The 22,655-nt window shown below is 57.0% G+C and overlaps 2 protein-coding genes and 1 long non-coding RNA gene across 4 annotated transcripts; 2 read left to right on the top strand and 1 right to left on the bottom strand.

Annotated features, from left to right (window-relative positions):
* Positions 1-2,184: 2,184 nt before the first annotated feature.
* Positions 2,185-3,826, top strand: PPP1R3E (protein phosphatase 1 regulatory subunit 3E). The gene is given in 3 exon segments (XM_029078016.1): positions 2,185-2,567; positions 2,569-2,615; positions 2,877-3,826. Coding segments are annotated over 3 exon segments (792 nt in total). The 5' UTR covers positions 2,185-2,252; the 3' UTR covers positions 3,307-3,826.
* Positions 3,827-4,423: 597 nt separating this feature from the next.
* LOC114816177 lies at positions 4,424-8,158 on the bottom strand. The gene is made up of 2 exons (XR_003763948.2): positions 8,065-8,158; positions 4,424-4,529 (listed from the first exon to the last, which is right to left on the bottom strand). It is a non-coding gene; the product is annotated as an uncharacterized LOC114816177 (long non-coding RNA).
* Positions 8,129-22,633, top strand: HOMEZ (homeobox and leucine zipper encoding). Of its 2 annotated transcripts, none has more exons than XM_029078147.2 (3): positions 8,129-8,283; positions 18,370-18,426; positions 19,779-22,633. In XM_029078147.2, the coding sequence occupies exon 3, from the start codon at positions 19,810-19,812 to the stop codon at positions 21,385-21,387; it is 1,578 nt and encodes a 525-aa protein (XP_028933980.1). In that variant the 5' UTR covers positions 8,129-8,283; positions 18,370-18,426; positions 19,779-19,809; the 3' UTR covers positions 21,388-22,633. The 2 variants fall into 2 exon arrangements, with proteins under 2 accessions (XP_028933980.1, XP_028933981.1); XM_029078148.2 differs by lacking the exon at positions 8,129-8,283 and adding an exon at positions 12,108-12,141.
* The last annotated feature ends 22 nt before the right edge of the window (positions 22,634-22,655 follow it).

Raw genomic sequence — 22,655 nt, 5'->3', positions numbered from 1 at the left:
AGGGACTGGACACAGGGGACGGCGAGGAGCCAAGATGGCCAGAGCTTTCCTCCCGCTGCAGCCGGCCTAGCTTCGGCTGGGGAATGCCTTCATTCAATAGTATTGCTTGGGCGCTTACGGTGTGCAGAGCGCTGTGCTAAGCGCTTGGAATGGACATTCGGCGGGTGGGGGTGAGAAGGGGCCAGAGGAAAAGCGGGCCGGCCGAGCCCCAGCGTTTGAAGCCTTCCAGTCCCTTTTATCCCGCAATTCCCAAACGGTTTCCCAGGAAAGGGCCTGCCGGGCGATGCCCCGGAAGCGATTTCGGAGGCCGCTCCAGGGACCCCGGAAAATCCGTTTTTTAAGGGCATTGGTTATGCGCTTACTATGTGCCAGGCACTCTGTTAAGCACCGGGGTGGATACAAGCTCATCAGGTTAGAGGCAGTGTGGCCTAGTGGAAAGCGCCCTCCACCCATCTGCTGTGAAACCTTGGCCGAGTGACTCCACTTCTCTGGGCCTCAGTTCCTTCATCTGTAAAATGAGGATTAAGACCGCGAGCCCCATGTGGGACAGGGAATGTGTCCAACCTGATTAGTTTGCAAGAGCTTAGTACAGTGTCCTGCACACAGCAAGTGTTCAATAAATACAACTGATCGGCAGATCTGAATCGACCCTAGTACTGTACCTGGCGCATAGTAAGCACCTGAATACCGACATTACGATTATTAGTCTGGACAAGGCCCCCGTCCCACACGAGGCTCACGGTCTTAACCCCTATTTTACAGTTGAAATAACTGGGACGCACCAAAGTGAAGCGACTTGGCCAAGGTCACACGGCAGGCAAGTGGCAGGCCGAGAATTAGAACCCGGGTCCTTCTCATTCCCAGGCCCCGAGAAATCAGGATGGTGCCGAGGTTGCGACTTGTTGGATGAATGACGGTATGTGGGGGAATTTTGAGTTGGGAGGAGACTGGGGAAGGTCACTCCTGGAGGGGTAGAGGGAGGATGCCGGATGGAGGGGACTCGCTCAAACTGGGGTGCATAATAATAATCGTGTTACTTCGTTAAACGCTGTACCGTTTGCCAGGGACCGTACTACGCCCGGGGGGTGGATACAAGCAAATGATGTTTGGACGCCGCGGTCCCTGTCGCACGGAGGCTCACGGTCTCAATCTCCCTTTTACAGATGAGGTCCACTGAAACCCAGAGGAAGCGAAGTGACTCATCAAGGTCACACAGCAGACAAGTGGGGGGGGGGCTGGGATTAGAACCCATGACCTTTTGACTCCACGGCTCTAGTGCCGCCGGGTCCCTGGCAGTTGTCGGCCTTTCTCAGCTCTGCCCCTCTTGTCCCCCAGCCCCATGAGCTCCCCGACAATCCTTCGTGCCCCAAGGAGCTCCTCCTTGGTTTCCTGGGCTGCTGGAGGGAGGGAGCGGATTCCCCCTGCACCCGCCGGTCCTTCCCGGGGAAGCGGCGTGGCTTAGTGGAAGGAGCCCGGGCTTGGGATCAGAGACTGTGGGTTCTAATCTAGCCTCCGCCGACCCGTCAGCTGTGTGACCTTGGGCAAGTCACTTAGGTTCTCTGCGCCTCAGTGACCTCATCTGGAAAATGGGGATGAAAGACTGGGGACTCCCAGGTGGGACACACCTGATGACCTTGTATCTACCCCAGGAATAGTGCTTGGCACATAGTAAGCGCTTACTTAATATACAGAGGAGAGACAGTCAGAGGTCGCGGGTTCTAATCCCCACGCTACCACTTCTCAGCTGGTTGACCTTGGGCAAACCACTTCTCTGGGCCTCAGTTCCCTCATCTGTAAAAGGGGGATGAAGACCGGGAGCCCCACGGGGGATGGCCTGATAACCTTGCGTCAACGCCAGCGCCTTAGAAAGAGTGCTTGGCACATAGTAAGCGCTTTACCAAATACCCTTTGATGATTATCGATTAACCCTCGCCGGGCCGGGGGAAGGGGGAGGGGGATGCCCGTCTCCCCCCCGATTTGCTGCATTGCCCTTTCCTGACATCCAGTGCAGCGACCTGCACACGGTGAGCGCTCAGTACCTACGATCGAATGAAATGAATGAGTTTGCGTGAGTGAGTCCCCGCCCCCACCCCCGGTGCGGCATCGGCAGAGCGCGCCGGGAGGCTGCGAGCCGGAGCCCGGGCCCCCCCCCCCCCCCCCCCAGTGCAAGCCTGGAGGGCGGCGTGATGGAGGGCGTCCGGGGCTGACGGCGGGAGGGCCGTCCCTGGTGGAGGTGAACCCCGAGCGAGGGGATGTCGCGCACCGACATCCCCGCAAACCTCAGCTTCATCGCCGCGCTGTCGGAGCGCGTCTACTACAGTGGCGAGGAGGAAGGAGGAGAGGGGCGGGGGGCGGGCCCGAGCTCCGGGCGTGGGCTCCGCCGGGTCGCCGGGCCCGTTTCCGCCCCGGCCGGGCAGGGCGTCCGCGCCCCGCCGCCCCGCAGCCCCGACAGCCGAAAGCGGGTGCGCTTCGCCGACGCCCTGGGGCTTGGACCTGGTGGCCGGCGCCGCTTTCGCCCGGGGGAGATGCCCCGCGTGGCCCCGACCGCGTGCCACGCCCAGCTGCAGCCAAGACGCCCTCCGACACTTCGGGCCCTGCCCGCCCGCTGCCAGCAGGTAGGGCCTGGGCTGGGCTGGACGCCCCCGCCGGGCTGGACTGGACGCCCCCCGCGGGGCGCTACCCGCGCCGGCCGCTGGGGGGCGGGAGCCACTCCGACCGGAGGTGCCGGGCCCGAGGCTCGGCTCCCGCGCACGTCGCGCATGGGGGGCGCGCGCGCGTTGAAGCGCGGGCGCGCGCACGCCGGCCCCGCGGCGCTCCGATTGGTCGGCTCCGCCGCCCGCCCCCTCCCCTCCCCACACCTGTCCTTCTCTTCCCCTCCTGCAGGAGGCGCGCGCCGCCCTGGAGCCCGCCCGCGACCCCGCCTTCGCCGCCCGCCTGCAGACGCAGCGCGTGTGCCTGGAGCGCGCCGAGGCGGGCGCCCTGGGCGTGTCCGGCTGCGCGCGCGTGCTCGACCTGGCCTACGAGAAGCGCGTGAGCGTGCGCTGGAGCGCCGACGGTTGGCGCAGCCAGCGCGAGGTCCCCGCCGCCTACGTCGGGCCGGCGCCGCCCCCGCCCCCGCGCGGCGACCGCTTCGCCTTCCGCCTGCCCGCCCCGCCCCCCGGGGGCGCCCTCCTCTTTGCCCTGCGCTACCGCGTCGCCGACCGCGAGTACTGGGACAACAACGGCGGCCGCGACTACGCCCTGGCGGGGCCCGACGCCCCGGGAGGAGCCCACGCGGAGCCCCAGGGCTGGATCCATTTCGTCTGAGGGGGGGGGGGAGAAACCACCCGACCCGCGCGGGGGGGAAGAGAAAGAATCAGAGGGAGAAACCACGCACCCCGTGAGGGGGGGAGAGAAAGAATCAGAGAAAGAAACCACCCGACCCGCGCGGGGGGGAGAGAGGACTCAGAGGGAGAAACCACCCGACCCGCGCGGGGGGGAGAAAAAGAATCAGAGGGAGAAACCACCCGACCCGCGCGGGGGGAGAGGGAATCGGAGGAAGAAACCAACGAACGCGCGCGGCGGGGGGGAAGAGTGAGAGGAAGAACCAACGAACGGGGGGGACCTAAGGGAAGAAACCAAAGAAGCACTTCCGGGGGGGGCCGCGGGTGACACCAAAGAAGCTGGGGTGGAAGAAACCAAAATGACAGAAACCGGAAGTCCACTTGTGAACCCCAGCCGGGCCAGCGTGGTGGTGATCATTCATTCGTGTGTAGTGAGCGCTTACTGTGTGCAGAGCGCTGTACTAAGCGCATGGAAAGTACAACAGTCGTTATGGGGTTTCTTGGGCAAGTCCACTTCTCTGGGCCTCAGTTCCCTCATCTGCACAATGGGGATGAAGACGGTGAGCCCCCACGTGGGACAACCTGATGACCTTATATCTAGCCCAGCGCTTAGAACAGGGCTGGGCACAGAGTAATGATAATGTTGGTGTTTGTTAAGCGCTTACTATGTGCAGAGCACTGTTCTAAGCGCTGGGGGGAGATACAGGGTCAGCAGGTGGTCCCACGTGAGGCTCACAGTTAATCCCCATTTTACAGATGAGGTCACTGAGGCACAGAGAAGTGAAGTGACTTGCCCACACTCACACAGCTGACAAGTGGCAGAGTGGATTCGAACCCGTGACCTCCAACTCCCAAGCCTGGACTCGTTCCACTGAAGTGACTTGTCCAAAGTCACACAAACTGGCAAGTGACGGAACAGGGATTAGAACCCAGGTTCGGCAGAGTCTCCCGGGGCTTGTGTTTTTTCTACAGGGCCATGCTGCTTCTCTGAGGCTGTAAGACGATGGTCTCAACGCTCCAGCCTAGGCACACCTGTGGGTTTAGATTTCAGCGCTTAGAACAGTGTTCTGCACATAGTAAGCGCTTAACAAATACCAACATTATTATTTAGTCGTTTAATTCCCACCCAGATTTCCTTTTTTTTTTGAGTTGCCGTGGAGTCGGGTCCAATCCATGGTGACTTTGTGGTCTTTCCATAGAGTTTTCCTGGTGAAAATACAGAAGTGGTTTACCATTTCCTTCTTCTGCACAATAAAACTTTAAGTCTCTGAGATTGTCTTTGATCAACTAGATCAAATCAGGTTTCTATCAGCTGCTAAAAAGGGGCGAAAGGCCTATAGCTCTACCAGGTTAAGGCCTCCTTTAAGTGGAGGTGCTAATGAGCGGTGAATTGGCTCAAAACATGTGAGCCTAAGGGAGGGGAAGGAGAAACCTTGAGTCTGAATCTAGATAATCCACAAACCCAATCCGTCCTGAAATAAAGGAGTGTATTCAGGTTTCTTTTTTTCTAGTGGTATTTCTTAAGCGCTTACTATGTGCCAAGCACTTAGTACAGTGCTCTGCACATAGGAAGCGCTCAGTAAATACTATTGAATGAATGTGCCAGGCACACAGTCACTTGTCAGCTGTGTGACTGCGGGCAAGTCACTTCACTTCTCTGTGCCTCAGTGATCTCATCTGTAAAATGGGGATGAAGACTGTGAGCCTCACGTGGGACGACCTGATCATCCTGTATACACCCCAGCGCTTAGAACAGTGCTCTGCACATAGTAAGTGCTTAACAAATACCAACATTATTATTAGTATTGCCCTAAACGCTGGGGTGGTTCCAAAGCAATCAGGTCGGACACGGTGGGACTCACAGTCTTAATCCCTATTTTACAGATGAGGCCCAGAGAAGTGAAGTGACTTACCCAAAGTCACACAGCAGACCAGTGGCAGAGCAGGGATTAGAACCCAGGTCCTTCTGATTCCCAGGCCTGTGCTCTAGCCATCAGGCCAGGCTGCTTCCCTGTTCCAGGGCGACCCCCGCTTTTTGCCCTCCCCTCCACATTCACGCCTTTCTGGCTCTGCCACTTGTCTGCTGTGTGGCCTTGGGCAAATGACCTTCTCTGTGCCTCAGTTACCTCATTTGTAAACTGGGGATTGAGACTGTGAGCCCCATGTGAATCAGGGACTGTGTCCAACCTGATTTGCTTGTATCCACCGCAGCGTTTAGGACAGTGCTTTGGCACTAGCCTTCTCACTGTGCCTCTTTCTCGCCTGTCCCGCCGTCGACCCCTGGCTCACGTCCTACCTCTGGCCTGGAACGCCCTCCCTCCTCACGTCCGCCAAACTAACTCTCTTCCCCCCTTCAAAGCCCTCCTGAGAGCTCACCTCCTCCAGGAGGCCTTCCCAGACTAAACCCCCCTTTTCCTCTGCTCCCCCTCCATTCCCCATCGCCGCAACTCGCTCCCTTCGCTCTACCACCCTCCCTGCCCCCCAGCACTTGTGTATATATGTACATAGTAATAATTCTATTTATTTATATTAATGATGTGTATATATATATATAATTCTTATTTATAACGATGCTACTGATGCCTGTTTACTTGTTTTGATGTCTGTCTCCCCCTTTTCTACTGTGAGCCCGTTGTGGGCATGGATTGTCTCTATTTGTGGCCGAATCGTACTCCCCGAGAGCTTAGTACAGCGCTCTGCACACGGTAAGCGCTCAATAAATACGACTGACTGAATGAAAGTGCTTAACAAACTCCACAGTTATTATTTCCACACCCTCTCCTGGGGAATCGCCCCGCCCCCCCACCTTGAGGCCCTGTTCTTCCCATGCCCCCCAAGCCCTTTCTGTGAAAACAACTGGAAAAGAGAATGAGTCCCTGCATCCCCCAGGTAGAAAGGAACAGGAAGTCCCTTCAACTCAGACAGGGCGGAGCTGGGACACTTTAATCACCATTGTGTTGTTTGTGTTACATCCCTTTCCCAGGGGCCCGGCCCAAACCTAGGAGGGGGAGCGGGAAGGGGGAGAAGGGTCGCAGGGGTTTCCCAAAATACTCTGGCCAACTAAAGTCTGGAAAATCCCACAGTGGGTGGCTGGGCGCCCTTCCCTATTTCCCAAAGAGCCCTGGAGAAGGGAGGGGGTGAAAAGTGGTCCCTGTGGAACGGAAAGGGAAGGGAAAGGAGCCTTTGCCCAACAAAGCCTCTGCCACTTAATAATAATAATAATGTTGGTATTTGTTAAGCGCTTTCTATGTTAGAGCACTGCTCTAAGCGCTGGGATAGCGTGGCTCAGTGGGAAGAACATGGGCTTGGGAGTCAGAGGTCATGAGTTCGAATCCCAACTCTGCCGCTTGTCAGCTGTGTGACTGTGGGCGAGTCACTTAACTTCTCTGTGCCTCAGTTCCCTCATCTGGAAAATGGGGATTAAGACTGAGCCTAAACGCTTAGTACAGTGCTCTGCACATAGTAAGCGCTCAATAAATACTATTGAATGAATGAATGAACCTCATTACCCTGTATCTATCCCAGCGCTTAGAACAGTGCTCTGCACATAGTAAGCACTTTACAAATACCAACATTATTATTATTACAGGGTAATCAGGTTGTCCCACGTGGGGCTCACAGTCTTAATCCCCATTTTACAGATGAGGTCACTGAGGCCCAGAGAAGTGACTCGCCCACAGTCACACAGCTAAGTGGCAGAGCTGGGATTCGAACCCGTGACCTGACTCCCAAGCCCGGGCTCTTTCCGCTGAGCCACGCTACTTCTTGTCAGCTGGGTGAGTCACTTCACTTCTCTGTGCCTCAGTGACCTCATCTGTAAAATGGGGGTTAACTGTGAGCCTCATGTGGGACAACCTGATTACCCTGTAGCTACCCCAGCTCTTAGAACGGTGCTCTGCACATAGTAAGCACTTAACACATACCAACATCATTATTATTAGAGCACAGGCCTGGGAGGCAGAAGGCCATGGGTTCTTATTCCAGCTCTGCCACTTGTCTGCTGCATGGCCTTGGGCAAGTCATTTCACTTCTCTGTGCCTCTGTTCTCTCATCTGTCAAATGGGGATTAAGACTGTGAGCCCCAAGCGGGACAACCTGATGACCTTGTATCTCCCCCAGCGCTTAGAACAGTGCTTGGCACACAGTAAGCGCTTAACAAATACCATTATTATTATGTGGGACAGGGACTGTGTCCAACCCGATTTCCTTGAATCCACCCCAAGTGTCTGGCACATATCGCTTACCAAATACCAGAATTATTATTATTATTACTATTAACACAGAAAGACACGGAAGGGGGTGGGTGTTAAATAGACTGTGAGCCCGTTGTTGGGAAAGGATTGTCTCTGTTGCCGAATTGTACTTTCCAAGCGTTTAGTACAGTGCTCTGCACACAGTAAGCGCTCAATAAATACGAGTAAATGAATGAAATAATCAAGGGTCAACCCTTAGAGAAGCAGTGTGGCTCAGTGGAAAGAGCACGGGCTTTGGAGTCAGAGGTCATGGGTTCAAATCCCAGCTCTGCCACTTGTCAGCTGTGTGACTGTGGGCAAGTCACTTAACTTCTCTGGGCCTCAGTTACCTCATCTGTAAAATGGGGATTAAGACTGTGAGCCCCATGTGGGACAACCTGATTCCCCTGTGTCTACCCCAGCGCTTAGAACAGTGCTCTGCACATAGTAAGCGCTTAACAAATACCAACATTATTATTATAACCCTCCAACCAAGGCCCTCCTCCTACTTTTCCTCCCCTAGTGGTGCAGTCCGACGGTCCAAGTTCAAACGGGGCTCAAGGCCAGCAGGGGTGGGGGTGGAGGCGTCCAAAAAGGGGCAGGTCCTTTCGGTGACATCATAGTGGACGACCTGTGCTGTCAGCGGGAAGCCCCTCCCATCACAGGAACGCAAAGAATTTGAAATCGGAAGAATGAGCTCTGGACGAGGAGTAAGAAGCCAGTGAAAGGTGAGGCCGTGCATCCTTTTTTTTTTTTAAACGACATATTAAGCGGTTATTGTGGACCGGGCCCTGTACTAAGCGCTGGGGGCAGATGCAAGATAATCAGGTTGGACACAGTCCCTGTCCCTCATTGGGCTCACGGTCTTAATCCCCATTTTACAGAAGGACTGGAGGCACAGAGAAGTGAAGTGACCGGCCCTGGGACACACAGCAGGCAAGGAGCAGAAGGGGATTAGAACCCAGGCCTTTGGGCTTTCCCCCAGGCCACGCTGCAGCTGCATTGATCATTCATTCAATCGTATTTATTGAGCGCTTTCTGTGCGCAGAGCACTGTACTAAGCGCTTGGGAACATAAAATACTCGTACTAAGCTTCTCCCTTCGACCGCTACACTCTAGTTCTCCTAGCTTCGAGTTGTCCGGCAGTCCTCGAATTCAGTTCTTCCCAGAGATCAATCAGTCAGTGGTATTTATTGAGCGCAATGGGCAGGGCACTGTACTGAGCGCTGGGGAGTGTGCAATTCCTAGAGATGGGGAGAAGTGGGGCCTGTCCTCTGCTGGGGCTCCCACCAGGCCAGGGAGGGAGGGACCAATGCCAAAGGGGAAAAGGAGCGGGGTGAAGGATCGTCCCTTTGGGGACCAGACGAAGAGGGGGTGGGGGACTTTTTGTCTTGCAAACGAAGCCCCCCCCCCTATTCCCAACTGGCTGCATCCCCTCCCCCAAGGGCAGCAAAGCAGAGCCAGAGGACTGGACCCAGGATTTGGAGGAAGGTGGCCCTTTTCAGCTCCATATTTTCCCCCCACCTCTCCCGGTGTCTCCACCCCTCCGATGGCATCTGGCTCTCCCAAGCCCCTTCCACATCCCCACCCCAATTAGCTGCGAAGGATTTGCTCCTATCCATCCCAGCGCTTAGTACGGTGCCTGGCACCCAGTAAGCGCTTAACCAGTGCCACTATTATTATTATTACAAAGCGCCTGACCTGATTCCTTTTCTCCCTTGCGCCTTGGGTTCAAGGCGCAGCTCCCACGGCCCGGTCATCTGTGTGAGAGCAACCGGCCGGGGGCTGGGGAGACTTGTAAGCCCCCTCCTCCCTGACAAAGCTGAGGATGGATTTGCAAAACCCCAGCCCTCTGTCTCTTGAAAGAGCCCTCCCCTCCCCTCCTCTCCCCTCCCCTTGGTTTTTTTAAATCACATGTGCTCGGCCCGCTCCCTTTCTCAAGCCCAGACCTAGCAGTTGGATTCACAAGAGGCAGAGGACTGAGTAAGTTACCCCCCTACGCCCCCAAAAAACCACCCCCAACCCCTGGGCCTTCCTATGGTTCAGGTCTGGATCCCCCAACTCCAGGCAGACCACTGGGCGATGAATTAAGGCCCCGGATGAAGGCAGGAGAGGGGCTGAAGGTGGATGGGGGAACGGGAGGTTGGAAGTTTCAAGGAAATTAAGTCAAGACCTGGTGCAGGGGGATGAAAAGAGTTGGGGGGGGGGGTGCTACCCCGAAACTCAGAGGCCCAAGAACGGGCAGGAGGATGCCCAGGCTCCCAGAGGGCATCAAATGGGCTACAGGAGGGCTGGGTCCCTGACACCGAGACCCCTCCTCCTTCCACCCGGTGCCCCCCACCTCCTCTAAGAGGCTCTTCCTCCTTCCTAATTTGGTGGGTGGGGGGTCTTGAGCCATCCCCTCATCAAAGGGGGCTGTCGGGGCTGATCTCCCCCCCCCCCCCAACAAGGAGGACATACCAGGTGGAGGCGTGTACATGCTTGGGCAGCACGGCCTAGTGGATAGAAGAGAGGCCTAGGAGTCAGAAAGATGTGGGTTCTAATACCGCCTCCACCACTTGCATTCTTTCCATCGTATTCATTGAGCGCTTACCGGGTGCAGAGCACTGTATTAAGCGCTTAGAGTGTACAATTCAGCAACAGATAGAGACAACCTCTGCCCAACAAGAAGCTCCCAGTCTAAAAGCACACTTGGCTGTGTGACCGTAGGCAAGTCGTTTATCTTCTCTGGGCCTCAGTTCCCTCATCTGTAAAATGGGGATGAAGGCCGTGAGTCCCATGTGGGAGGTGGACCCAGTCCAACCTGATTAGCTTGGGTCTACCCCAGCGCTTAGTACAGCGCCTGGCACATAGTAAGCTTTGAACTGCACATTCCAAGTGCTTAGTACAGTGCTCTGCACATAGTAAGCGCTCAATAAATACTATTGAATGAACAGATTTATTTATTTTTTTAAGTGGGGGAAGGGGCGAGGAAGTGATGCCCTATGGTGGGGGAGGTGTTAAGTGATGGTTGGGGGGTGGGAGGGGTGGGAAGGAGAGAGAGGGAAAGAGACAGAGAGAGATAGAGAGAGATGGGGGGAGAGACAGAGGACGAGGGGGGAGAAAGAGAAGAGGAGAAGCAGTGTGGTGTGGTGGAAAGAGCCCAGGCTTGGAAGTCAGAGGTTATGGGTTCTAATCCCCACTCTGCTGCTTGTCAGCTGTGTGACCATGGGCAAGTCCCTTCACTTCTCTGTGCCTCAGTTCCCTCATCTGTAAAAGGGGGATGAAGACTGTGAGACCTAATTGGGACAACCTGAGGACCTTGCATCTACTCCAGTGCTTAGAACAGTGCTTGGCACATAGTAAGTGCTTAACAAATACCAACATTATTATTATTATTGGTGGGGGGAGAGACAGAGGAGGGAGGGGGAAGAGAGATGGGGGGGAGAGATAAAGGGAAGGGGGAGGAGGATAATTATTCATTACCCTATCTACTTTGTTAATAAGGTGTATGTCTCCTTGATTCTATTTATCTTGATGATGTTGTCTTGTTTTGTTTTGTTCTGTTTTGCTTTGCCGCCTCTCTCCCCCGTTTAGACTGTGAGCCCGTCATTGGGCAGGGATGGGCTCTCTCTGTTGCCCAGTTGTGCATTCCAAGCGCTTAGTCCAGTGCTCTGCACATAGTAAGCGCTCAATACTATTGAATGAATGAATGAATGAAAGGGAGAGGGGGGAAGAGAGAGAGAAGGGGGGAGAAAGGAGAGGAGGGGAAAGAGAGGGGAAGGGGGGAGAGGGAGAGAGAAAAAGGAGAGGAGGGGAAGGGGGGAGGGAGAGAAGGAGAGAGAGAAAGGAGGGGGGAGGAGAGGGAGAGAAGGAGAGAGAGAAAGGAGGGGGAGGAGGGGGGGAGAGGGGAAAGAGGGGAGGGGGGAGGCAGAGGAGGGGAGGGGGGAGGTAGAGGAGGGGAGAGAGGGAGAAGGGGGGGAGAGGGAGGAGAGGGGAGAGAGAGGAGGGGGGAAAGGGGGGGAGAGAGAGAGAAGGGGGGGAGAGAGGGAGGAGGGAGGAGGACAGAGAGAGAGAGAAAAGGGGGGAGGGGAGGGGGGGAGGGAGGGGGGGAGGGAGAGAGAGAGAGAGAGAGAGAGAGAGAGAGAGAGAGAGAGGGGGGGGGGGGAGGAGAAGGGGAGAGAGAAAGAGAGAGGGGGAAGTGGGGGGGAGGAGGGAGAGAGAGAAAGAGAGAGAGCGCGCCTGCGCGCGCGCGCAATAGGTCGGCGCTGTCCCCGCCCCCCTCCCCCCCCCGCCTGTGTCTCTCCCCGGGGTCAACGGCCCCGCCCCCGCCCCCGCGCAGCCAATGGCTGAGCCGCCCCCACCGCCGGAGCACCAATCGCAGCGGGGCCCCGCCCCCGCCCCGGCCCCGCCCCCTCTCCCTCCCCCTGCCCTCCCCTCCCCTCCCCTCCCCCAGGTGGAGCCCGGCTGGTCGGGGGCAGAGGGCGGGCCGGGGGCCGGGGGCGGTGGGGCCCGGACCAGCTGCCCGCCGCGCCGCGTCGCGCCTCCTCCTCTCGCTGCGCCTCCCCGCGCCTCCCCGCCCCCGCCGTCCGGGCCGCCGCGCCCAGGTGAGTGACCCTTGACCCCGAGCTCCCCCCCCCCCCCAGCCACGGCGGGCCTTGGGAGGCGCCTACTACGGGCCGGGCCTCGGCCTCGGCGCCGGGCGCCTCCCGGCCCACGCACAAACTTCTCTCCGGCCCGGCCCGGCCCCCGCTCCAGCCTCCCCCCCCCCGTCTCCCCCTCCCGGGCCGGGGCTTCTCCCGGGGAGCGGGGACGGCGGCGAAGTTGGGAGAACTTTGTCCCGTCCCCTCCTCCTCTCTGACCCCGGGCGGGGGTGGAAACTGAGGCCGGGGCCCCCGGAAGGGTGAAGGTCCGAATCCCGGGAAGGACGGGGTGGGGCGGCTTCTCCGATCCTGGAGCGGGGAGGGTTGGGAATTTCGGGGAACCTTATCCTGTTCCCGCCTCTCCCACCCCGGGTGGGGGTGGAAACTGAGTCCGGGATCTCCTGGGAAGGTGAAGGTCCTAGTGCAGGGAAGGACGGGGGGACGGACTGCTTCTCCAATCCTGGAAGGCAGGGGCTTAAACCGCTTTCCAGGCCCCACGCTTCCTCGTATCCTTCCCCGCTTCCCACATATCCCGTGGAGTAAAAACTTGAGGATCGGGACCCAGCCCCACCTAAGCCCAGCTCTTATAATAATGTTGGTATTTGTTAAGCGCTTACTCTGGGCAGAGCACTGTCCTAAGCGCTGGGGGGAGATACAGGGTCATCAGGTGGTCCCACGGGAGGCTCACAGTTCATCCCCATTTTCCAGATGGGGTCACTGAGGCACAGAGAAGTGAAGTGACTCGCCCACAGTCACACAGCTGACGAGTGGCGGAGCCGGGAGCCGAACCCGTGACCTCCGACTCCGAAGCCCAGGCTCTTTCCACTGAGCCACGCTGCTTCCCTCTTATGTTACCTTCCACCTCACCCCAAAACGGGACAGTCAGTTAACTGGGCCAGAGTTACCCCACGAGGGATGTGACCAACCAAATTATCTTGTAGTATTATTATTATGGCATTTCTTAAGCACTTACTATGTGCCAAGCTCCTTTCTACGGTCATCGGGATGTCCCTCGTGGGGCTCACAGTCTTAATTCCCATTTTACAGATGAGGGAACAGAGGCCCAGAGAAGTGAAGTGTCTTGCCCAAGGTCGCACAGCAGACAGGTGGTGCAGGCCGGATTAATACCCTCGTCCTCTGACTCCCGAGCCCGGGCTCTTTCCACCAAGTCACGCTGCGCCAGAGCTTAACAAATACTCTTATGTGACTTGCCCACCGGATCCGGCTGCGTTCCCCAATTTCTCCAGGTGCCAACAGAACCTCCCCTTAGTCCCCTTCTCCCTGGAAGGTGGGGAGACAGGAAGGTGGAAGGGGGGCTGGGGGAACTTTGCCCGGCTTAGTTTCCGAAAACTACCTTCTCGACTCTCTTTCCCTCTCTCTGACCAAGATTCAATCCCGAAATGGAGGCTCGGGGTCCCCTTCCTTGCTCTAGTTGAGAGGAACGTGGGACCAGCTCATCAGAGAAGTTGCTCTTAGGGGGTGGGAGGCTGAGGCTATCTAGCCATCTTCCCCGCTGGGTTTTGGGGAGAGGCAAATCCAATCCAAATCCTCAATAAACTGACACCTTTGCTTATGGAAATAGCTGAGCTGGAAAATAAAGAAAAAAAATGATGGTATTTAAGCACTTACTGTCGTGTTCTAAGCGCTAGAGTAGATACAAGCTGATCAGGTGGGTCGCAGTCCCTGTCCCACACGGGGCTCCCAATCCTAATCCCCATTTTACAGATGAGGTAACTGAGGCCCAGAGAAGTGAAGTGACTTGCCCAAGGTCACACACAGCAGACCCATGGCAGAGCCGGGATTAGAACACAGATCCTCCCGACTCCCAGGCCCCGGGCTCTATCCACTAGGCAATGCTGCTTCCCATCCCTGCTCCGCCACTTGTCTGCTGTGACCTGGGCAAGCCACATAACATCTTTGTGCCTCAGTTACCTCATCTGTAAAAAGGGGATTAGGACTGTGAACCCCACGGGGGACAACTTGATTACTTGGTGTCTACCCCGGCGCTTAGAACAGTGCTGGGCACATAGTAAGCGCTTAACAAAGACCATCATCATTATTACTTGGTGAAGCTGCCCGTTTCTTATTCCTCGTCCGCTTTGATCCCGTGGCTTCCTTGCCTCACCGCCCCCTTGTTCTTGCTTCTGTTCCCCCCACCTCCGTGCCCCTACCAACTTTTCTGCCGTTCGCCCAAAATAGTGCCGATGGCGTGCCCCGGTGCCAGCCCCCTGCTTCGTTCACTGATAGGGCCTGCCCTAAGTGTTGGTGGTGTGTTTTTCGTGAATCAGCCCCTGGATGTGGTCTGTGGTTTCCTCCCCTCTCCAAACCAAATTCCTCTAGCTTGCCTGAAGTGTTTCCCAGCCTGGAGTCCGGGGAGGGTCCCACAATCTGGGTGGAAAGGTTCCAGGGTCTGGGGTGGGAGTGTGTCGGGGGGAAACGCCGTAGATCATGGCCATGTCATGGAAATGTAAAGGCCCAGAGAGAGAACGGAATGGAAAAAAAATCCACAATTTTTTCTAGGTTTTTCTAGCCCTCGCCCCCCCCCTTTCCAAAATAAATGAATAATAGTGAGGTTTAAGCACTTATCGTGTGCCAAACACTGAACCAGATCCCGGGCTCGATGCGAGATAATCAAGTCGGACACAGTCCCTGCCCCACTTGGGGTTCACAGAGGGAGAGCAGGTATTTAATCCCCATTTTACAGATGAGGAAACTGAGGCACAGAGATGTTCAGCGACTTACCTAAGATCACCGGGAGTCAAGAGGACCTAGGTTCTGATCTCAGCTCTGCCATTTGTCTCCTACGTGACTTTGGCAAGTCACTTCTCTGTGCCCGTCACCTCATCTGCAGAGTGGGAGCCCCGTGTGGGACAGGGGCTGCGTCCAACGTGGTTAACTGGTATCTACCCCAGCGCTTAGAACAGTGTTTGGCACGTACTACAAGCTCTAACAAGTACCGTCGTCGTCATCATCATCATCATCATCTTCTTCATCCAGTCGGCAGGTCAGGATCAGAACCCAGGGCCTCTGATTCCCAACCCCGGGCTCTTTCCATTAGACCACACTGGATCTCATCTAAGCTCTGTGGAAGGGGGCAGCTTATTTGGATTATTTAAATTCCGGACCTCCACATCTTTTCTCTTTTCTTCCTCCCTCTCCGGCCGAAGGACCGGATGGGCGGGTGAAGAGGTGCTGAGGGGAGAAGGGACCCTAATCGTGGATCAATCCTGACTGTAGGAAGAAGCCCGACTGAGAGAAGGAATCCGGGCCTTCTCACCCTAGCCCGAGCTTTCACCGCTTTAACCTCCTCGTGCCTAACAGGGACCTCATAATAATAATAATAATAATGATGATATTTCTTTAGCACTTACTGTGTGTCAAGCGTAATTCTAAGCACTGGGTAGATACAAGGCAGTCCCTGTCCCATGTGGGGCTCACAGTCTCAATCCTCATTTTATAGATGGAGCCCAGTGGAGTGAAGTGACTTGCCCAAGGTCACACAGCGGACAGGTGGCAGAGCCAGGATTAGAACCCAGGTCCTTCTGACTCCCAGGCCCGTGCTCTATCCACTAGGCCACGCTGCTTCTCTGCTTCTTATCCTTCCTAAATCTTCATGGAAAAGGGGTGTGGGTTAAGACCCCTTCCCTTTGTATCCCAGCCTCCTTTCCCCTCCCCAGGTTTCCAGCCTGCATTGCTCCCGGACCGACTCATCTGTTATTTCTTACCTTATTTGGCCCAAGTAGTACTGGGGGTTTGGGGTTCACCGATCAATCAATCTGGATTTAAGCCCATCAGTGGGCAGGGATTGTCTCTATCTGTTGCCGAATTGTACATTCCAAGCGCTTAGTACAGTGCTCTGCACATAGTGAGCGCTCAATAAATACTATTGAATGAATGATTATTCCAGAATCCAAAAGTCCATCCTCTCTTCTTCTCACCTCATGGATTCAACAGGAGTCAGGATTCTCCTCTCCTCAACCATCCCCTAATTATTTGGATTTTTACACATGCCTCTCCCAAGACAACTGCCTTTCCAGGCTCTGCGCAGACCAAGAGCTTTGGCTAATCCTCAGGCTGGCCCAGTTGTGTTTTTCGGAGAAGCAGCCCGGCCTAATTCATTCAATAGTATTTATTTATTGAGCACTTACTATGTGCAGAGCACTGTACTAAGCGCTTGGAATATACAATTCGGCAACAGATAGAGACAGTCCCTGCCCATTGACGGGCTCACAGTCTAATCGGGGGAGACAGACGGACAAAAACAAGACAACATAATCACGATAAATAGAATCAAGGGGATGGAAAGACCGCGGGCCTGGGAGTCAGAGGTCATGGGTTCTAATCCTGGCTCCGCCACATATCTGCTGTGTGACCTTGGACAAGTCACTTAACTTCCCTGTGCCTCAGTTGCCTCATCTATAAAATGGGGATCAAGATTGTGAGCCCCTTGAGGGACATGGACTGTGTCCAACCTGATTACCTTGTATCTATCCTAGCGCTTAGAACAAAGCTTATCACATAGCACTTAAAAAATACCACAATTGTTATTAGTATTAGTATTATTCTTGAGAGGTTATCCTGGCCTCAAGGGGCTGCCCAACCTTACCTTTTTTTTTTTTTTAGGTACTACTTAAGCACTTACTCCGTGCCAAGCACTGTACTAAGCCCTGGGGGAGATACAAGTTAATCAGGTTGGACACAATCCCCATCCCACCTGGAGCTCACAATCTTAGTAGAGGGAATAAGGTTTAATCTCCATTATTAGAAGAGGTAACTGAGGCATAGAGGAAGTGAAGTGACTTGCCAAGGGTCACCCGGCGGACAGAGAAGCAGCGTGGCTCAGTGGAAGGAGCACGGGCTTGGGAGTCAGAGGTCATGGGTTCTAATCCAGTTCCGCCACTTGTCAGCTGTGTGACTTTGGGCAAGTCACTTCACTTCTCTGAGCCTCAGTGACATCTCTAAAATGGGGATGAAGACTGTGAGCTCCACATGGGCCAACCCGATCACCTTGTATCCCCCCAGCGCCTAGAACAGTGCTTTGCACATAGTAAGCGCTTAACAAATGCCGTCATTATTATTAAGTGGCGGCCTCGGGATTAGAACCCATCTCTTGAGTGGAAGGGAGCACTTGCACTGGCAGTTTAGTGGAACCACAGTTGCCTTGGGGTATTTGTTAAGCACTTACTATGTGCCGAGCACTGGGGTAAGATAAAATCAGATGAAACAGTCTCTGCCCCCCAAGCGGCTCACAGTCAGAGAGAGAGCAGGGAGCGAAGCACTGAGAAACAAAGGGACTTGCCCAAGATCACACAGCAGGCAAGTGGCGGAGCCGGAATTAGAACCCAGGCCTGCTGCGTTCTCTCTCCCCCAGCCACTGAGGAGCAGGGGAGGGGAGCGCAGATCAGGCTCTGACTTGGGGGACAGGGATCCCGCAGTGCTGGGTTCCAATTCTGTCCATGGGAGTTTGGACGGGCTCAGAAAGCAGGTGAACACTGCTGACCAAATTCATTCAGTGGTATTTATTGAGCGCTTACTGTGTGCAGAGCACTGTACTGAGCCTTTGGAATGGCCAATTAGGCAACAGATAGAGACAATCCCTGCCCAATGTTGGGCTCACAGTCTAATCGGGGGAGACAAGCAGACAAAAACAAGACAACATCATCACGATAAATACATTCAAGGGGATCCCTTGGGGTAAAAAGGTTGGAAGGGAAAACTTAGGAGAAGAAACATGTCCGGGAAGCCCAAGAGCTAAAAATGAGACTCAGCCTGCAGGAACCGGGGCTCGAGATCTGCACCGACTAGGGAGGAAATCCACCGCCTGCCCTTTTAATGCCCGTGTTTTAATTTTTTTGTGGAGGGGAGGGAGATTGTTTACAGGGAAGTGCTTAAGGTCTGGGAGGTGTCACCGGCGCTGCTGAGAAACTTGGGGCTTGCCCACAGGAAGTGGAAAGAGTTCCTAGCCCAAATGCGGCCCGGGTGAGCCCCCGGGGGCTCCCTAGAGATCCGCTGGAGCAGCCGGAGGAGACAAAGGCTGAAGAGGGGGAGGGGTTAACCTTTGTTCCTCCTGACATTGTGGAAGAACCCTCCCTCTCCCCCGCACCCCCAACACACGTGACCTTCGTATGTGTGCCTGAGCCGGAGGAGTGGGGAAATGCAACCCTGCCTGACCGGCCACTTGTCTCCCATCAGGTGTTGGATCCCGAGCGGACACGCGGCGGGAGAGCCTTTGGTCCTGGCCGGAAACAGGTATCCGCCGTCTGCTGCCCTTCCCCTCCTCCCTTCCCCGCCTCGGGGACGGAGACTTGCCATTTCAGAAGGGACGGGTGGGAACCCCGAGCCCCTTCAGAGGAGGGAGGAAGGAAGCGGGGGAACCGGGGGCTTTTCGGAGCACCGCGTCGGCTTCCCCAGTCAGTTATATTTATTGAGCGCTCGCTGTGTGCGGAGCACCGCACCGAGCGCTTGGAATATACAGTTCGACCACAGATAGAGACAATCCCTGCCCGGTGACGGGCTCACGGTCTTGAGCGCTCACTGTGTGCGGAGCTCTGTACTAAGCGCTTGAGGGAGAGTGCAGTAGAACAGACACTCCCTGCCCGCGACAAGCGTAGAGTCTAGAGGACGGTGTCCCGCACCCCCGTCCGGAGCGGGACAACCCTAAAGGATTTTCGAAAGTCAAGTACGCTTAACAAGTACTACTATTATTATTATTATTGCTAATGAGAGTAATAATGTCACAACCTGGGTTGAAGGCAGTTGGACGTTATCAGGACATCCAGCTTGACTGTCTGGTAGCCACACCAGTGCGCTTAACACATATCGCAATTATTACTGTGACGCGCAGAACTTCCCGCCTCTCTTGTCCCAGCCACCATCCTTCTAGACTGTAAGTTCATTGTGGGTAGGGAGCGTGTCTACCAACTCTTACGTTGTACTCTCCCAAGCGCTTAGTACACAGTACTACGGTGAAGGTGTTGTGGACATGGTCAGCGCTCAGTAAGTACGATTGATGATTCTTCATCTGTAGGAAGATGGGGGTGGGAAGAGGTGTGAATGTGGGGAAGGGGGTCGAGAAGTAAGGAGAGGGGAGTGTGGTTGGGCCAGGCGGGTGGGTCCGGAGTGTCCCACCACATTTAAGCGTTCTGCCTCCTTTCCAGTCCCCTCTCCTGCCTGTCACAGACCCTGGAGCGTCTCGGCCGCTAAGCCGCCCATCACCCAGTGACCTTTGGCTTTTGGGCCCAGAGGGGTCCCTCCTGGCTCGAGGCAAAGGAGGAAATGCCAGCCTGTTTATTGTTGTGCTCTCCCAACACAGAGTAGGCACTCAATAAATACGATTGAATGAACAAAAGTAGCCGGGGGCCCGGTGAGGGACAGAGACCGTGTCCGACGTGGTCGTCCCGTGTCCGGACCCCGGCGCTCGGTACAGAGTTGGCGCTTAACGCATCGTCACCGTCTCTTGACGTCCTCAGCCTCGAGGCTCCAGGCTGGACCTCTCCCCTTCCCGGCCCGGGTCAGGCGACGGCTTATCGTGGCGGTCAGGGGGCGCGAGAAGCCGGGCGGGCGGCCTAAACGTTTGACCGTTTCCCCCGTCTCGGTTGCAGGCGTCCCAGAGGGACTCGGGCCCGGAGAGCCATGCCCCCCAACAAAGAAGCCAATGGCTTCGCCAGCCCCCTGGCCGGACTCATCTGCCTCCCGCCGATCTCGGAGGAGCTGCAGCTGGTGTGGACCCAGGCGGCCCAGACCAGCGAGCTGGACGGCAACGAGCACCTGCTCCGCACGTTCAGCTTCTTCCCCTACCCGAGCCTGGCCGACATCGCCCTGCTCTGCCTGCGCTACGGGCTGCAGATGGAGAAGGTCAAGACGTGGTTCATGGCCCAGCGGCTCCGCTGCGGGATCAGCTGGTCGTCCGAGGAGATCGAGGAGACGCGGGCCCGGGTCGTCTACCGCCGGGACCAGCTCCACTTCAAGTCGCTCCTCTCGTTCACCCCCCACACTTGGCGGTCCCCCGGGGGCGACGCCCCGGCCCCCGGGCCCCCCGAGGAGCCTCCCGGATCCCGGGCCGGGCCCCCGCCCGCCCCCCTCGCCCCCCGGGAGCTCCCTCGGGTGAAGAGGCCGAAGATGGACGCGGAGGATCCCCGCGGGACCTCGGCCCCGAGCCACCAGAAGGCCAAGGAGCACCCAGGGGCCCCCGAAAGCGGGGCCTCGCACTCCCCTCTCCAGCCTGACCTCTGGCAGGAGCGACCCGGGGACCTCTCCGAGGAACTGAAGGGCGGAGGGTCCGACTGCCAGGAGCACGACCCCGGCGCTGCCGCCTGGGCCCACTCCGCGGCCTACGGCCTGCCCCATCCGCCCGTCTCGCTGCCGGCCGGTGGAGGCAAGCGGGAGCCCCTGCCGCTCACCCCTCCGTCATCTTCGTCCTCCTCCTCTTCGTCCTCCTCGTCCTCGTCCTCCTCGTCCTCCTCCTCCTCTTCTTCCTCTCAGGTATCGACAGACGGAGCGACCTTCTGCAGACCCCCGGAGCCGCCGCCGTCCCCCCCGGAACAGGGGCTACCCCCTCACCTGGAGCCGGCGTGGCCCCAGGGGCCGCTGCCCCCGCCGAGGCCGGCCCGGCCCGGCCCCGCCGAGGACTTCTTCCCCTACTCCCAGCCCCAGCGCAAGGTGAGGCGGAAGACCAAAGAGCAGCTGGCCGTCCTCAAGTCCTTCTTCCTGCGATGCCAGTGGGCGCGGCGCGAGGACTACTGCCAGCTGGAGGCGATGACCGGCCTGCCGCGGGCCGAGATCATCCAGTGGTTCGGCGACACCCGCTACGCCCTGAAGCACGGGCAGCTCAAGTGGTTCCGGGACAACGCGGTACCCGGCCCGCCCCCCGGCCTCCTGGACCCCGGCCCGCCCCCGCCGGCCCACCCCGCGCCCGAGCGGGCCAGGACCCCGGACACGCGCCCCCTGGAACGGTACTGGGCGGCCCACCAGCAGCTGAGGGAGGATGACCTCCCGCGCCTCAGCCAGGAATCGGGGCTGCCTCCCCAGAGGGTGCTGGACTGGTTTTACTCCCGCTCGCCCGAGCCGGCGGAGGTCGTGGTCTGTCTGGATGAAGAGGAGGAAGAAGAGGAGGAGCTGTCCCTGGGCCTTGAGGAGCTAGCGGCGGAGGAGGAGGAGGAGGAAGACGAGGAAGACGAGGAGGAAGAGGACGATCTGATCGTACAGGATTGAGTGGCGGGGAGGAGGGCTGGAGGATTTGTCAGTAGAAGGCCGGCAAACGGCGACTACAAAGACCCGCCATTTTTCTACCACGTCGACAGAGGACCGAAGGGCCGTGAGTGCCGGGGAGCCTCGGGGAAGAGCGCGGGGGTCCCCCTTAATCCCTCGCCGATGAGTTCGGATCGTCGCCAGCTCTCCTCGGAGCTACCTTGTGAACTTGGGACACGACTGCTCCCTCCCCTTTCCCTCAGCTCCTTTTTTTTTTTTTTTAATTTCCCCCCACTTCAGAAAGGGGTCCCACCTCTCCCAATAGTGGGCGGGAATCACGGAATCCCCCGAGTCTTCTCGACGGAGCACAGAGGACGGGGACGGCGGCTCGGGGCCCTGCCGGCCTCCAGGATTTCCCACCGAGCTTGGGTCGGTCAAAGCCGTCTCGGCTTCCTCTTCCTCCGAGCGCGGACACAGGCGACGCTCACCACGTAGACTAGAACCCCCCACCCCCACCCAAATCCTCTTCTCAGGGCAAAACTGACCGCGTCTACGTCCCTCCAGAAGACACCCTCTCTTATTCTCCCCGCGAAGGTGAACCTCAGGCATTCTCCCTGCACCCTGGTGTCTTACGAGCCCCAGGAAGGGACTCCCACCCCCGCGAACCTCAGGTCCCCTTTATTGCCACAAGCTTTAATTCAACCTTGCCTCTCCCACGGTTCTTTCTGCTGGGATCCAGTGCTGGCTGCGCTGCCTACTTCAGTTACAGGGTTTTCTTCCCTGAGACCCCCCCCAAGGATCTGCCGCAGCGGGGGGCTGGAGCCATACCTGGGGAGGAGTGGGTAGATAGGAGGAGGGGAAGAGGGTCTCCCAGTCGGGAGACACATTTCAGGTTTGGTTTTACAAACCAGCCCTCACCCCCTAGCCCAGAGCCACACGCTGGTTCCCCGGGGCCGCCTTCTCACGTCATTTCGGGATCGGTTTTTATGACTGGGTGGGGGTTGTGTGAGTGTGAGTGTGTGTGTGAGTGTGTGTGTGGGGGGGGGAGTGTCTTTATTTTTTAATTTATAGTGAACGGGACAGGAGAATGTAGTTACTCCCCTGCAGCGATCCACGTTCGGGAAAGGTTTCCACCAGTTTCGGGCAGATGGAAAGCAAGCTCACCTCAGTGGAGGGTTTTCCTAATCTGACGGGGTGGGGGCAAGGCGTGAGGGAACCCCGAGAATGATGGAAATAATAAAAAGGCTTTCCTTTGAAAGCACCCAGGGAAGTGTCCGTCTCCCGTTCTCTCC

This window comes from Ornithorhynchus anatinus, chromosome 13 (assembly GCF_004115215.2).
Source record: "Ornithorhynchus anatinus isolate Pmale09 chromosome 13, mOrnAna1.pri.v4, whole genome shotgun sequence".
Lineage (NCBI taxonomy): Eukaryota > Metazoa > Chordata > Mammalia > Monotremata > Ornithorhynchidae > Ornithorhynchus > Ornithorhynchus anatinus.
Note: the sequence above shows the minus strand (reverse complement) of the source record. Positions and strands in the feature narration are given on the sequence as shown.

What these genes read in the sequence shown, in the direction of transcription:
- HOMEZ (XM_029078147.2), top strand. Translation starts at nt 19,810, where the DNA reads ATGCCCCCCAACAAAGAAGCCAATGGCTTCGCCAGCCCCCTGGCCGGA.